At 34.7% G+C, this 16,638-nt stretch overlaps 1 protein-coding gene across 1 annotated transcript in view; it reads right to left on the bottom strand.

Annotated features, from left to right (window-relative positions):
* Nucleotides 1-491: 491 nt before the first annotated feature.
* NEGR1 (neuronal growth regulator 1) overlaps nucleotides 492-16,638 on the bottom strand; it is an 817,382-nt gene continuing 801,235 nt past the window's right edge. The window contains exon 7 of the mRNA XM_045547746.1: nucleotides 492-1,085. Within this exon, the coding sequence (XP_045403702.1) occupies nucleotides 961-1,085 (125 nt within the window). The 3' untranslated portion in view covers nucleotides 492-960. The remainder of the gene's footprint in view (nucleotides 1,086-16,638) is intronic.

Genomic DNA, 16,638 nt, shown 5'->3' with positions numbered 1-16,638 from the left:
TGTATTGCTAGGCAATCCCTTGAGTGCACTGTGCTGTCATTTTGAAAGGAATTATTTCCCACAAAGGATCTAACATTTAGCTACAACTAAAGGAACCATATGGTATATTTATTGTACTATGATATTAAATTGTTTCTCATCAGAAAAACTGAGTTATTGTGGGGCAAAATTCTCAAACCCCACTGGTAACGAACGAAGAGATGTTTACAGTTCGATAGCTCCTTCATTCTTGATAGATGTATAGTTTAACTTTATCATTATGGTTTATTTTTGCTTTCAAATTGTAGGATTTAGCAAAACATTTTATATTAGTTGGAGACAAAGAGAAAAGTATTATTTTATGAAGGCACACCCATGCTGAACTTACAGGGAAAGAGAAGCAGAGCTGCACAGCCAGTTATATTACAAGGCTCATTCCTGAAACCTGAATATCATGCGAGCAGAAAAATCTAGGTATGTGTTATATTTTGAAGAAATGATCTGAAGGCAATATTATTTGCTTTTTTTATCAAAAAAGAAAAAATGCATCTTTGTAAATGTGGATTGACTCTTATTGAAACAGGGAACAGAACGCTTGTATTGCAGCCTTAAAGAATCACATATTCACTGCAATATTCGTTTTTGTAAACTACAGCCTGCAACCTAGCAGACCATGACTGAATGCTTTTGAAAAGTTGTAGATTACAAACATGAAATCACAATTAATATCCTCTAAAAGTAATTTCAGAGCTTTCACGTCTTAAAAAAAGGACAATGTGTACTGCTTCACAAGGTAATGTAGCTAATCAAAAAAGAGTAGAATTAAAGTATTTACATAATGAGCAATTCTACAGAAGGCGATCATCCCCATGTAAGCACTGCTGATTATATCCCACGCTGCTTTTAACAAACTGTACCAGATTGGATCCAGCCATCAGCACTTTCAGAGAATCCTTAAAAGCCTTTTATGGGTCTTTAAATTTATTGTAGAATGGCATTCTTCAGGTAGAATATGCTGGTGAAAGAGGACAGTGTCAACACAAGGTACCAGCAGGAGAAAAGAACAGCAGCGCTCCCGGTAATTCCATACTGGGCTGTACTTGGAGCTGGAAAGAAATGGAAAAGATTAAATCAAAATCTAATTTGTGTCTTTCAGGATCTTGACAATAATAAAAAAGCAGATGGGTATAGTGGGGAGAGCACTAGCATTACTGTCAGATTTGGGTGCACATCTGATTCTGCTCTATGACAATGTGTAGCCCATTTGACTAACTTCTCTGAGCTTAAGTTTTCTCAAGGGCAAAATAAAAATAATAGAAATAATATAATCCACCTCATAGGACTGTGGTAAGAATGGAAGATGATGTATATATAACATATTGCACTGGGCTAGACACATGCTAAGTACTTGATAAAAAGCCACTAACATCATTACTCATGTTATATGTATTGTAAATATTTTTATTAGTGGATAATATTCATTCAGGCACATATTTGTAGATCCTTTTTATTGGTTAAATATTGTGCTAAATGCAAGAAAAACAAAGAAAAGATTCTCCCTTCCAAGATATATATATACATATATATGTGTGTGTGTGTGTGTGTGTGTGTGTGCATATATATATATACACACATACATATTTTTTTTTTTAGTGGGGAAAGATTCAAACAATTATAATACAATCCTAGGAATATTAGAGTTGCATGTGCATTTATATCTGCCTGGGCAAGAGAGGGATGACTTAACAGAGAGTTTTACCAAAGGGGACTGTCATTTGGGTAGAGGAAACAACATATTCAAAGGCATGAGAAAGGAAACAGTAGGGTGTGTATTCAGATTTAAAAGTAGATTAGTCTTGCAGGACCATAAAGTTTGAGGCCTGAAGTGGAGAGAATTAAAACTGGAGCTCTAGACAGGTAGAATGATCTCTCTTGTAATAAAAAATGGTTTAGGTTTTTATACTGAAGGGGATTTTGAAGTATTTGAAGCAGTTGAATGTATGACTACATTTGTACATTAGAAAAATCACAGTTTTATACATGGAGAAGCTCATCTGGTATTTGGCTAACAGTCATGTTGAATTTTCACTGAACACCTAAAGATTCACTAAGTTTCAGATCTTGTTGGAGTCTACTGAATGGATTCTACTTCATTTCAGAAAGGGATAGTTTCCTACTTATATGTGAATTATATTGTGTTCCAGAAATTGCATTGTCACAGACATGTTCAGACTTGCTTGAAACGGATTCTCATTTATCATAATAATAATAGTAATAACAAAAAAAATCCACCTGCATATTTTTAACTACCTTTTTTTAATGAAACCTGGATTTCAAACACTGTTTCCTAGTAAAAATTGAATAATGTAGTAAAGAAATAAACTATTTCATCCTTAAATCCATAACTCAAATCCAGAAGCAGTTTTAGTCACACTGAGTTTGAATTACCAGCAGGTAGTTTTTAATGAAACTTTCACAAATGACTATATTGCCATGTAACAAGAAGAATAAATTGTGTTGTTTACACCTCTAAGAAATTAAAGGGGATGAAAGATGCATTGGGCCCTGCCAGTGGGAAGCTTCCTTGACAATGCAATTAGTGAATCCAGGTGAGTGGGATTCCAGTGCTGAGGTTACTACTTTTAATAAACAGCCAAATCAACTATTTAATGCATCTATATAATTACAAATAAGTTTTTTAAAAAATAAAAAGATGAAGAAAATAAATCTATTGTTGAACATATAGCTTTTCAATTTCCGATATAAAAAAGTCTAATTTAAAACCATGGAACTACATATTTTCTCTTGTTGAACACCTAGAAGAATATTTTAAATACAAATAAATATTTAATTTGTGTATGACCTTCTCAATAACAGCTATGTCAGAGTTATTTTTTAAGAATCTTGAGGGTAATAAAACTAGTATAATAGTAAAAGATCAATAATAAGCAAGGCATATAAAATGATTTCATAAATAAAAAATTTTAAAAGCTAAGCATACAAAGCAAAAGGAACATATTTTTGTTATCATGACAAATTAAGTAGTCCATTAAGTGAATAGAATGTTAAAGCCCTACAAAGATCCTCATCTATCCTTTAAAATGCATTTTTGGGCACTCTTTCTTGAATCCCCTCTCCTCCAACAAGCTGAGCTGATTACCTCTTTTGTATCATTAGACCATGCAACATATGTTCCTCTATTAAACAACTCTCACACTGTATTGCAAATATTTGGTTGTAAATTCTCCAAGGTCATTGTCTTATTTATGTTTGTATTTTCAGATGCAAAGTCTGGCAAAGTCTGGTATAAGTAGATGCTCAAGAAATGTCTAAGTGAATGATTCAATTAAATAAATGAATAGTTCATAATTAAAATGAGTATTTCTGTCTTACAAAATGGAATGTTTTATGAAGCAAAACACATGCCTATAAGCTAAGAAATATACTTTCTTTCATTGATTCACAAATTTTATTGAACTAGTTACCAAGCATTACACTAAGTGCTGGAAATGCAATGGTTAATAAGATAGATGGTCCTTTTGTTGTCTTTTTGTTACTTAATTTTATATACTCCCATATATACTCCTATTTGTCATCTACCTCCAATGACATGTGTTTCCCCAACCACTTAGCCTTCTATTATCTTAAACATGGCAAAGATTTATGAATAATACATTTTAAAAATAAATATTCCTTTACAATTAAAATAGCATACATTTTTTTACTGATGCCACAAACTGATGTACTTTTCTGTTGTTTGTGAATATAATATTTCTATTAGTCCTAAAATTAACTAGAAGCTGGGTGCTGCATGGCTAGCCTGCAATTATTATAGGCAATGGACTATGGAATAATTATTATATAAACATTAAGTAGGCCAAAAAACAAAGGGCAAAATTAATCAAGGGACTGTGAGGTCAGATATCTAATATCAAGTCATTTATCATCATTCATACTCCTGCACTCTATACTGAATATATTTTATGTGCTGAGGGTTGAATTAAACATAACATAGGCAAAGATGAATAAAACCTAATCCTCTCTTTCAGAAAGAGTTCATTTCAGTTGGGGATACAAATAAATGGGCAAATATAGAATAGTAGGATATATGCAACTATAAGGATGATGCACAAACATGGTAGGACTCCCTAAGAAATCATAGCAGATAAGTAGTGCAGGCAACAGTTACTAATGCAATTATTTTTTACAAAATGCAATGATAGACACATTTCAGTACATACACATTTCACTTTTAAAAATGGCTGTATAGCATTCCATTGTTTGGGTATACAATCATTATAAAACTTTATTCCCATTGACTGACTTTTTATTATGTATGGTCTGTGTGTGTGTATGACTGTCAAACCAAATTGTTTGAAGAACAGGGCTAATGATGCTACAGTTAAAGGTCTCAGTACTGTTTGGCTCAATAGATTTGCTGGACATATTAAATCCAATCAACTATTTGTTGTTAAGGAATAAAAGAAATTAACTGTTAGCTATTATTAGCTATTATTAGAAATGAGCTTCAAGACTGAGCTCAAATATCATCTCTTTTAAAAAGAAAAAAAAAAAAAACCCTTCATAAAATCCCCCATGCCAAATCAAGTGCTCTTCTCTTTTCCCCATCTTACTTAGTAACTGAAAACATCATATTTAGACATCTTAACCTGACTAAACCAAGAACCTCTTGAAGCCAACAGGTTGGATGTATCTGTATATGTGTCTGTTATCTTTGAAAATGAATGGAGACTAGTATTTAGTAGGTGCTCAGTAAATATTTGTTGAATGATTATTGATTTACATCCATTTCTCCCACCATCACCACAAACCTATCAGGAGACACAATACCTTGACTTCTTTTTTCAAATAATATTGTTTTTCCCCACCCCTGCTTTGCTGAATCTTTCTTCTCTTTCTAGTTTCAGGCTCATTATTATTATATTTTAAGCTGTACAGGGAAGACTACCTCCCTTCAGCATTTTTTAGCAAGAAGGTAGATCATTAGGTAGATTATATAGGAGCAGAACATGTACTGAATTTTATAACATGATACTCTTGCTGCAAAAGACAATGAGCATAGATGAATCCATAGGTCCCCAACTATAGTCCTGAATTCCTCAGGAATAATCTGGTTGTGCCTCTGTGATGGGCAGATCTGTTGCAGGTTCTCTGCCATGTTTTTAGTTGCCTGTAAATATCATCCTGCTATTTATCCTAAGTAAAATTAGGAGGGATAGGTCATGTGATCAGAGATGTAGTTGGGCTATGAAGAGGGCTTCGGTTTCATTCTGAGTGGTATAAGAAGCCATGAGATAGTTTGATCATTTGTAAATGATCTCTTTGCTACTCTGTAGACAATAGATTATACCAAGCTAGGAAAAAGAAGCCTGTGTTAGCTCAAAACATTCAAGGACTCCCCAGTGCCTCCTAAGTGAAGCCAAAGCTTTATAGTGCAACATTCAGGGACCTCTGTTACCTGATTCTAGCCAACTTATCCACACTCATACACTCTCTTCACTTCAGTCTCATGAGGCATTTTCTGAACACACGGAGTGTTTCATTACTATATGTCTTTTGCACATGCTACGTCCTTAAACCTAGATGGCCTTCATCCTATCCCCATTCTCCATTTATTAAAGTCCTACTCATCCTTAAACATCTAAAATACCACTTTCTCCATGAGCCCCTCCCCAATTTATCTAATAAGAATTATTAGTCTTCTGCTTATATCTGACTTTAGAAATGTTTTCTTTCTTTTTAACTTAAAAGTTTATTATATATCTGTGTGTATGTATATATTTGTGTGTATGTATATATATATATATATATATATATTTCTCCAGTGGACTATAAGCATCTTGAAGTTATGGAGCATTCCTCTATAATATTGATATGTGTATCTAAATCTTATGTCAAATGTGTTAAATAGATGTTTACTGAATTATTAATAAATGTAGAAAATATTCCTAAGTAGACATTTGTTTAATTGAAGACCACTTTGATAAACTATCCCATTTCAATAGTTGTTCCTATGATTTCTTGCCCTTAAGGCAAAGTGTGTGATGGGGAAATTGTCCTGTTTCTTTCCTGCCACCAGTTTGTTTTTGAGAAGAATGAAGAAAATAGAAGAAAAGTTTAAATTGAGAAGGAGAAAGAAAAGGGAAGATAAAAGAAGAAGAAAACAAAAGGGTGAAGATTTAAAACAAATAGAAAGAGAATATCTATCCCTTGAGCAATGTATTACATGATTTCATATTCACCATCTTATTAAAAAAAGATAAAGAAAGAAAAAATGGGGCATGTTAAAAAGACTGCTTTGTTTTAGCTTTTAGATCAGAATTTAAAATACCTAGGAATATATTTAACTAAGGAGGTAAAAGACTTCCAGAGGGAGAACTACAAAACCCTGAGGAAAGAAATCACACAGGAAGTAAATAAGTCATGCTCATGGATTGGGAGAATCATCATTGTTAAAATGTCTATACTACCCAAAGTGATTTACAGATTCAATACAATCCCCATTAAAATACCAAAGTCATTTTTTGCAGACCTAGAAAAAATAGTTCTATGCTTCATATGGAACTGGAAAAGAGCCCGAATAGATAATGCAACCCTTATGTAATAAGAACTAATAGAGAGGCATCACTTTACCAGACTTCAAGCTCTACTGCAAGGCTATAGTAACCAAAACAGCATGGTACTGGCACAAAAACAGAGACATAGATCTGTGGATCAGAACAGAGAACCCACATATGAATCCATCCTCATGCTGCCATCTGATCTTTGACAAAGCAGACAAAAACATACACTGGGGTAAATAATCCCTAGGCAATAAACGGTGCTGGGAAAATTGGATAGCCACATGTAGAAGCCTAAAATAGGATTCACACCTCTTACCACTCACAAAAATTAATTCATGATGGATAACAGACTTAAACCTAAGACATGAAACTGTAAGAATCCTAGAAGAAAATGTTGGAAAAACTCCTCTAGATATCAGCCTAGGCAAAGAATTTATAAAGAAGAGCCAAAAAGTAATCACAGCAACAACAAAAATTAATAAGTTGTACCTGATCAAATTAAAAAGCTTCTGCACAGCCAAGGAAGGACACAATCAATAGAGCAAATAGACAACCTACAGAATGGGAGAAAATATTTGCATGCTATATATCTGATAAAGGGCTGATAATAAGAATCTACAAAGAACTCAAGCAAATCAGCAAGAAAAAACTCACACAACCCCATTAAAAAGTGGGCAAAAGACATAAACAGAAACTTTCCAAATGAAGATAGACTAATGGCCAATAAACACATAGAAAAATGCTCAACATCTCTAATGTCAGGGAAATGCAAATAAAAACTACAATGAAATATCACCTAACTCCAGTTAGATTGGCTTTTATCAAAAACTCCCAAAACAACAGATACTGCCAGGGATGTGGAGAGAAACAAACACTTACACACTGTGGAACTGCAAACTAGTACAGCTTTTATGGAAAGTGGTATGGAGATACCTCAAAGAACTAAAAGTAGACCTACCATTTGATCCAGCAATCCCACTACCAGGTATTTATCCAATGGAAAGAAGTACATTTTATAAAAAAGACACTTGTACTCACATATTTATTACAGCACAATTCACAATCACAATGATATGAAAACAACCCAAATACCCAACAATACCAGAGTGGATTAATAAAATGTGCTATATGTATGTGATGGAGCCCTATTTAGCCATAAAAAAAAATGGTGGTCTAGTATTTTTTGTAACAACCTGGATGGAGCTGGAGACCATTATTCTATGTGAAGTATCACAAGAATGGAAAAACAAACACCACATGTACTCAACACTAAATTGGAACTAATTGATCAACACTTATGTGCACATATGGAAGTAAAACTCAAGGGAAATCAAGTAGGTGGGAGGGGGGAGGAGGAGATGGGTCAATTCACACCTAACAGGTACAATGTGCACTGTCTGGGTGAAGGGCACACTTACAGCTTTGACTCAAACTGTACAAAAGCAAATTATGTAACTGAAATGTTTATAACCCGGTAATATTCTGGGAAAATGAGAACTAAAAAAAAGCAATAGAACAGGCTGATTGTCATTCTCCCTAGTTTCTTAGTAAATCTAAATGCTTTATAGCTTTCTAATTTATGTACTGGGGAGCCAGATGACATTGGTTCAAATTCCAACTCTATTCCTCTCTAACTGAACTAACCTAGTTAATTTTCTTAACTTTGCTTAGTTCTGCATCTTTATCTGCAAATGAGGAAAGGTGGTAACTCAAAAGTTATTGTGAAGATTAAATGTGTTAATCTGTGTAAACCACCCAGGACAGCATCTAACAAAGCATAAGCACTCCCTCAATTATTAGTATTATCTAAACACTCTTCCTTCACTCATTCCTTTAACAAATTCAGTGTGTGCTATGTGCCAGTCTGAGGCAATAAGGAAAACAGAAATAGCTGCTGTGCCTACAGAGCTTTCTGTTTAGCTTGAGATGCTTTCCATGGAACAAGCATATTTTGCTTCATTCTTTATGTTCAGTTAAATCAGTGTTTCTCTGGTTTTACAGCGATGTCTTCCATTTTATCTTACATTTTACCTTTTCTTGGTTTCTTTGGGATGATTTTTATCTAATGCTATTTACTGCTAGATAATTGGCCAGTCTCCTCTGGTTTGCAATCTCCTCAAAGTCAGGGAATATGACCTCTCTTCTTTCCTTCTCTTTTGCCAAAGAGAACAGCATGGTTCATGGCATTTAGAGAGTGGTTTCATGGCTGACGTAATGTCGAATTTGTTTTTAGAGGTCTCTCACACATTGGAGTGAAAGTGCCCAGGCTAGGTGTGATGTCCAGGCCTTTGGGATTTCTCCCAGTTGTCAACAGGAAGATCCAATCTGAGTTTTAACACATATCTTACATCTCGTCTAATTATGATTATCATCCCCAATTACTTACAGCTGCTGTGTATTATTTTCAGTCTTGGCAGTTTGCCCTTGTATTGCTCCAGTTTTTATTTTTAGGCAAGAGCAAATGTAACTGTGAAATATTTAGTTTTGGTACAATACCAATTACTTGCCTAGAAGTTTCCTTAAATTACTCAAGCTTTAACTACACTAGCTTTAAGTCATATTTCTAAGATTTCTGTTGCAATCTTAGGTAGAGTTACTTAAGCTACATTAATTCTGCTTCATAATACAAAACTGGCCTCAACTTACATTTTCCCGAGGAAGCTTATAGCTTGATGGGAAGCGAGTGATTTACACCCAAATAAACTTGCATGCAAAAGAGGGTGATTAATGTGTACCCAAAATAGAGAACACATTAGTTTACTGAGAAATTATGCACCATTGATTAGATCCAATTGACAGTGTGATCCTATTTCATTACATACTGTGGGAGGAGTTTGCTCAAAAGATAGTTTAATCCTCTCGTAAGCAATATCCACCCGTTTACACCATCAGCAGCTGCAGGGGATATCCGGAGGCCCAGATTACACCTCACTTTTTTGTACCACTTAATTTTACCTAAACACTGGGTAGAAATTAGGAAAGAAAAAGAGCAGCAGATGGGATGTGCTTTGCAACTGGATGTATAACTTTTGATTGTGGTATACGGAAGAACCAGGCAGGTCTCAGCACAGGTGACATAATCGCATTCCTTTCTGTTATTCCTTGTGTAATCAAATGGCCCAGGTCCTAAGATGAGAGGCTTCACTACAGACAGAGCACAGACAAATCTTATCTTCTCATATACCACCTCACACCTGTGGCTCAGTGATTTCCAGGGAGAGGGCTTTGCTGTGTGAATACTGCATGCTCCCGTACCTTAGATCCTCTGGGATCTTCTTCTTCCCCTAGACTTTGGGGTTGAGGAATGCCTGAGTCACACAGTTGTCATATGGGGGGGTTAACAATGTCTGTACAATGTTTTTAGTTTTTTGGTTTCTTTGTTTAGTCAACACACCTTCATCGTGCCATACACTGCTAGGAATGCAGAGAGATAAACATACCATGGTCCACTTTTCAAGCAGCTTTCAGTCTGATAAAGCTTAATTTATGAGCCCCTACCATGGCTCCTGTTGTATCTGGGGAGAAATGTAAAAATTGGATAACAGCTTCAAATTCCTGCCAGTCAGCCTCCTTCTTTTTCCTCTTTAGAAGGTACTGGGCTAACAAGTGCATGTCGGTATTCTTTTCTTGAATTAGAGTCCTAAGTTTATAGAAAAATTTGTATTTAGATACTTATTCTAACATTTTAGATTTTTGCTTTTACATTTGATCAAAAACTGAATGCCTATCTTCATGAAGTTCCACCAACTTTGACAGACTGAGCATAAAGATTTCACAAACATAAAAATATAAAATAATTATTTTCATGGAATCTCTCTCTATTTTGTGTTATAAACAATGAGGAGTATGGGTAGAGAAATCACACCATTCCTTTCTCTTTATGTCTGATGGAATTTCCCTGCCAGCTTGTTCTTAGCTGCTACAAGCTATTTCTCTGGCAGATCACCGTCCTTGAATCTTATTCTGTTCACTGAATAGCCATTTTGCTGAAGTTCATGGTATACCATCCTATCTACTCAGCATCAATTACATTAGGAATTTTAAACATATGTTTGTCTCAGTTATTACCCATATTCAGAAATCTGCCTATTTGTGTATGCTTTTATCTTTTATCTGCAAATAGTCAGATGAAACTCTCCAAGACTATTATCTCTAATTTGAGGTAAGGAGAATAAGGAAGCAATCATCCAAATAGAAACAAATTCCACTGCCTTTTTCTAGCCTTCCTAGTTGTTAAAATGAAGTCTCAAAGCTTGAATTGTTCATCAGTTTCTTCTATGTGTGTTGGATTTTTGTTTACTTTATTTCTAGAAAATCAGAAGCAATTTACATGAATATATAGTAGCTCTGTTTTGAAGTGTGTTGTCCATATGGGTAATTTTGTATGACCCTAAATAGTTCTTTGAACTTGGCATGGTTATATCTACCAGGTTGGTTTGCAAATGAGTTTCTATATAAGTGTTGTTTCATATTCCAGAGTGTGTATATATATGTGTGTGGGTGTGTGTAGTCAAAGCTGACTTTGTTGTGTGAAATATATATACACAATAAAAATTGCCTTTACTACACAGATTTTAGTTTGGGCCTTTAAGGCATAATTTAGCTGAAGAAAAGAAGGCTTTATAGAAATAAAAATAGAAACCCAGCTGTGTTCTTAAGGTCACTAATAATCACTGCCATCAGCTGTATCTTTACTGTGACACTGCTAGTGTAGGGGGGAAATGGAAGAAATTGCAAATTGGCAAACACTTTTGCAAGTTGAATAAGTTTTTAAGATTCCAAATATGTGGCTATGTGGGTGTGAAATTATTTATGTTTTTATATAGGGTGTCTAAACTTGGAGCTTTAATGATAACATTGTCTTGTTTATTAAATTTTATTCTTTACATCTTTTGTGTTAAGAAGGTTACCCTAAACCAGCTTATTTTCTATTATCCTGCCACATTGTTCTTTCACCATTAAGAATCAAGAATTTCATAAGTTTTGATTATTTTTTCTATTTTTTGGAATGTTCCATTTACCTTTAACATTGTTTTAGCTTTTCAAATGCAATGAAGGCCAGTGGGTATCTGGCCCTGTGGTTTTGATTTATTTACTTGTTATGCTCTGATTTTCAGTTATTCTCAATGCTTCTCTAATCATTGGCATTATATTTAGGCCATTTAAAAACCCTTAATGACACCCAAATGACTTTCTATGGAATGCAAGACCTTCTGTAAACCTTCCTCGAGCTACTGTTCCAGCCCTATGGCTGCCTCCTCTTTGTCACATTCATTACATTCTGCACATGCATCACACCAGGCAGGAAGACTCTGTTCTCAGGACATGCCCAGGCGTTTGCTGCATTTGTATATTTTTGCTCAGTCTGCCTTCATCTGGGATGGACTTCTATGTCTGTATGTGTCGAAATAGTAGCTATCTTCCAATGCCCATCTCGAATGCAAACTGCTCACAAATTTAGAACCAGTTAGAACTCCAAGGGGCATTGGGGAAATCAGGCCAGTGGGGATTGAGTGACGTGCTTAAATTAGATACAAAAATGAGACTAGAATTCAGGTATGCTGATTCTCTCTGCTTGCATTTCTATGTAGCTTCCCTGAATTACTACCTAACTCCAACTGGAACTAATCAGCCTCTTTTCTCCCACAGCCACTTGCTTTTTACCTATATTTTATCACTTGTGTGCATCTCCTTCAGTAGTGTCTAAGTTTCTTGAAAGCAAGGATCGTATTTAATTTACTTTTCTATCACTCATAGCATTTGATCAAGTAGTTGGCACTGTCAAATATTTATTACAGAGAACTAAAGTATAGAAACATTGTTTTAAATTCTGCATTTTGATGAGTTTTTACTGTAGAACTCAAGAAAAAAAGGAACACTATAGAGAAGACAATATCAATCAAGAGTTCAGGACTTGGATTTGAACCAGAAACTTTTCAAAAGAAGATAGACAAATGGCCAATAAACACATAAAAAAAAGCTCAACGTCAATGTCACTAATCATCAGGGAAAAGCAAATCAAAACCACAATGAGATAGCATCTTCATCCCTGTTAGAATGGTTTTTATTAAAAAGTCCAAAAACAACAGATGCTGGAATGAATGCAGCAAGAAAGAAACACTTATACATTGCTGGTGGGACTGCAAATTAGTGCAACCTGTATGGAAAATGGTATGGAGATTCCTCAAAGAACTAAAAGTAGACCTACCATTTTTTTTTTTTTTTAATTTCAGCTCTTCATGGGGATACAAAAGCTCAGGTTATATAGACCTACCATTTGATCCAGCAATCCCACTGCTGGGAATCTACCCAAAGGAAAAGAAATCTTTCTTATCAAAAAGACACCTGCGCTCAAATGTTTATTGCAACACAATTCACAATTGCAAAGATGTGGAATTAACCCAAGGGTCCATCAATTCATGAGTAGATTAATAAAATGTGGTATATGTATACCATGCAGTACTATTCTGCCATAAAAAAGCATGGACTTAATGCCTTCTACAGCAATTTGGATGGAACTGGTGACCATTCTCCTAAGTGAAGTATCTCATGAATGGAAAAAAAAAAAACACTACATGTACTCATTTTTAAATTGGAACTAACTGATGAGCACACATGTGCACAGAGGGAAGTAAAACTCAAGCAGGGGGAGGGGAGAGAAGGAGAGGGGTAAAAATCTACCTAAAAGGTACAATGAGCACTATTTTGGGTGATAGGTATACCTATAGCAGAGACTCAAGCATTACAAAAGCAGTCCATGTAACCAAAAACATTTGTACCTCCTTAATATTTTAAAATAAAAAATAAAATAAAATGAAATGAAAAAAAAAAAAGAGTCCGGGACTTGGAAACACTGACTTCCATTGTAGAATAACACTGGTTCCATCTTATTGAAAAGGAGAATCTTCTTTTCTTGGATATCTCTAAAGACATTATACCACGAATATACAGAGTTTTATGCACACACACATGTATACATGAGAACTGTTAAAGAATCACTCATGTCTGTGACTTCTATTTGAATGTGTTAGTTATGGATGGAGACTGTATTTCTTAATAATCATGCATGCCAGGTACTAGCTTAGCACCCCGGTGACTCAGTTATCTCAGCTGAACAAAAGGGATAAAATGATCTTCCTTCTAGTGTTATGATAAGTAAATAAGACAACTAAGTAAACTACTTAACAGAGTGTTCATTTAAGTTTCATTAAATGGTAGCTTTTAAAATGTGTTAGTATTTACACAAGAAGTATCAATGTAATCCCCTAGCTTGACTCAAGAAAAAATATCCTATTGTTGAGATGAGGTCATGTGTACCTCAAAGTCCTATAAATTTGAAACAAAACAACCACACCAACCAGCAATCTGCTCCTTCTAAAGCATAGCCCTAAAAGTGAAGATCAGAAAATTCATTCACTAAACGGATAATGCTTGCATGTCTACCTGTACTTCCTGAGGACCTGCTATTCCTGATGTATTGTTCTGTGTGCCAGTGTACAGTTTTCATATATAGTTTCTCTAAGTAGATCACAATGCTCTTTAAAAAAAGCCATATCCTTTAACTCCCTGGGTTTGTAATCCATGTTTCTTCTGCTTGGAATCACCTTCCTCCATGTTCTCCTCATTTTCCATCCTCTATCTGACATATTTTTATATCTCCCTAAGAACCTACTTCAGGGTCACCTCTATGGCCCCTTGTGGTCAACTTACTTGACCCCTCCCATACTTGCTCCCGCCCTTGAGGCCTCATGGCAGTTCAAATTCATCTCTCATGGCCTTGCTCACAGACTTGCTTCCTCACCTCCACTGTGAGTTCCTGCAGGGCAGGGATCATAATTTTTCATCCTTCTTTTCTTTCTTCTTCTTCCAAAGTGTCTAGCACAGTGACTGAACATTATAAGGGCTTAGTAAATAACTGCTTTTTTTTTTTATCTCCGCATGAAATAAATTTGCAAAATATACTTGTTCCACACACCTTTTGTGTCATGCATTACATCCTCTTATTATCTTTCTACTTTAGCCGTGGCTATGACAACTGGTTGTGTCATAGCATACTCCACATGGCTCTTCAGAGGGTCCTCAGTAGGATGGAGCCCAGTTACCACAGCAGGGGCCAGCTCAATAACACAGCTCAGACCAGCTCTCCCACCTTACCTATTTTATTGTTCCAGTCACTCACCAGTGTTCCTTGAAAATTTTTCCCAAAATAATCACCCACAAGCAAACTGCTCATTTCAGGGGAACCCAGACAAAGACAACATTCACGTATGAAGAAGAGAAAAATGATGGATTATAAATACTGTGCGTAGTGCAACTTCCTATCCCCTTTACAGTGCTTGGTGCTTTGAACATAGTAGGTGTACAATAAATTACTTTTGGATAAATAAATCTGTTGAAAGTAAATAATTATCCAGTCTCTTTGCCACCATTTTAATTGGCTCATGATAATTCTCTTAGTTGCATCATTTTTATGAGGTCTGCATTAATTATATTGTTAGCAGGCACACACTCCTAATAATGAAAAAGCTGTCTTAAAATTTTAATTAAATCTGGTATATTTTTTTCCTTATAGATTTTATCCCGAGAATATCACCCACTGTTTTACACTATCATCATTTTAGTTTCCGCTATACCAGCAACATTGCCTAATGAAAGTTCTGTCTCCTCTTGTATTTCTTAAATATTTAAAAGCACTCATGGTTCCTATTTTTTATTATGATTTCAACTATAAAATACTCCCCTCCCCTACAACCTTGAAATGTTCTTTCCTCAAGGCTCTATTTCTGCCTAAGATGATCCACCTTGTAAAATGGGAAAATGAGAAATATAACTGCTATGGAAGGAACTTGGGGACATGCACACAAAAATCATATGTTAGGGAATTTTAGTCCAAAGAAGGGTCCAGCAAAGACTGAAAAAAAAAAAAAAAGATTAGCAAATGTGCATAGTGTCCATAGTGAGGCCAGCACTGAAGACATTCTGCAATCTGGACTCACATTGAAATTTAAGGAAGTCTGTTAACTTCCTTCCAAAAAATTGACATAATAGGTTGCTCATAATTTCTTTGGATATTAGTCAATACATTACAAAAAGAGAGGTGGGCATTTTTAAAACTATTACATTGAAACACCTTATCTCTGACTTATTTTCATGGATATTGCAAATTTGGTCATTTATATTACTATTTGAAAGAGTTTGACTATAACAAAAATAGCACTTCCTGCATTAATAAACGTTTCAGTCTATCAGCATTAAGTATATAAACACAGTTTCTTTGGTCACAAAACACTAAGGAAAACATTTGTCATTTCATGAGATAAAGCCCTTATTTTATTAAGAGATGCCTCTACTTTAGCGGTATTTTCAATTATCCATAACCTTAATGAATACATTTAAACCTAACAATGGAAAATTGATCTTTTAGACTTATATACATCAGAAAATCATAATTTAGAAGTAACTAATTTTTAATGTCAGTAATCACATTATTTATTTAACAAATGCTTATTCAGCACCTACTATGTGTTAGACATTGTACTAATTGATGAATTCATAGAGATGAACAATACCTAATCCTTAACTTTAAGGAATTTATTGTCAAGTAGAAACAAAACATTCTACTCTAGAAGAAAAGGAATTATTTTCACCAAGTCCTATGTTATTAGAATTCCAGGTTTAAAAGAAACTTTGAATCTATTCTCGTTTGTCAATATATAACTAAATCAAAAATTTAGTTAGAGAAGGACATTTTAGGCTTACATCATGTTAAAGCCAGAAGAGACTGAGGCCTGCACAGGTAAAATCTACACAGAGAATTTATGGAAGTGTTTAAAATTTGAGTATAGTGTCCTTCCCAGCATATTTCACTGCCCATATTAATTTATTTAGTAATACTCACTCTTATTAATATTAAATGTAGTAAATACAATCTTAAAATGTTTCTAAATCTAATGCGATCAAAATAATTTCATAGTCTAGAAAATTATCCAACAGTTAGATACTTTAATTAGGCATTTCAACCAATAAAATACAAAATGATTTTGTATGCTGAAAGTGGTAGAATTATTTTTTGAAG

The sequence above is a fragment of the Lemur catta genome, chromosome 3 (assembly GCF_020740605.2).
Source record: "Lemur catta isolate mLemCat1 chromosome 3, mLemCat1.pri, whole genome shotgun sequence".
Lineage (NCBI taxonomy): Eukaryota > Metazoa > Chordata > Mammalia > Primates > Lemuridae > Lemur > Lemur catta.
Note: the sequence above shows the minus strand (reverse complement) of the source record. Positions and strands in the feature narration are given on the sequence as shown.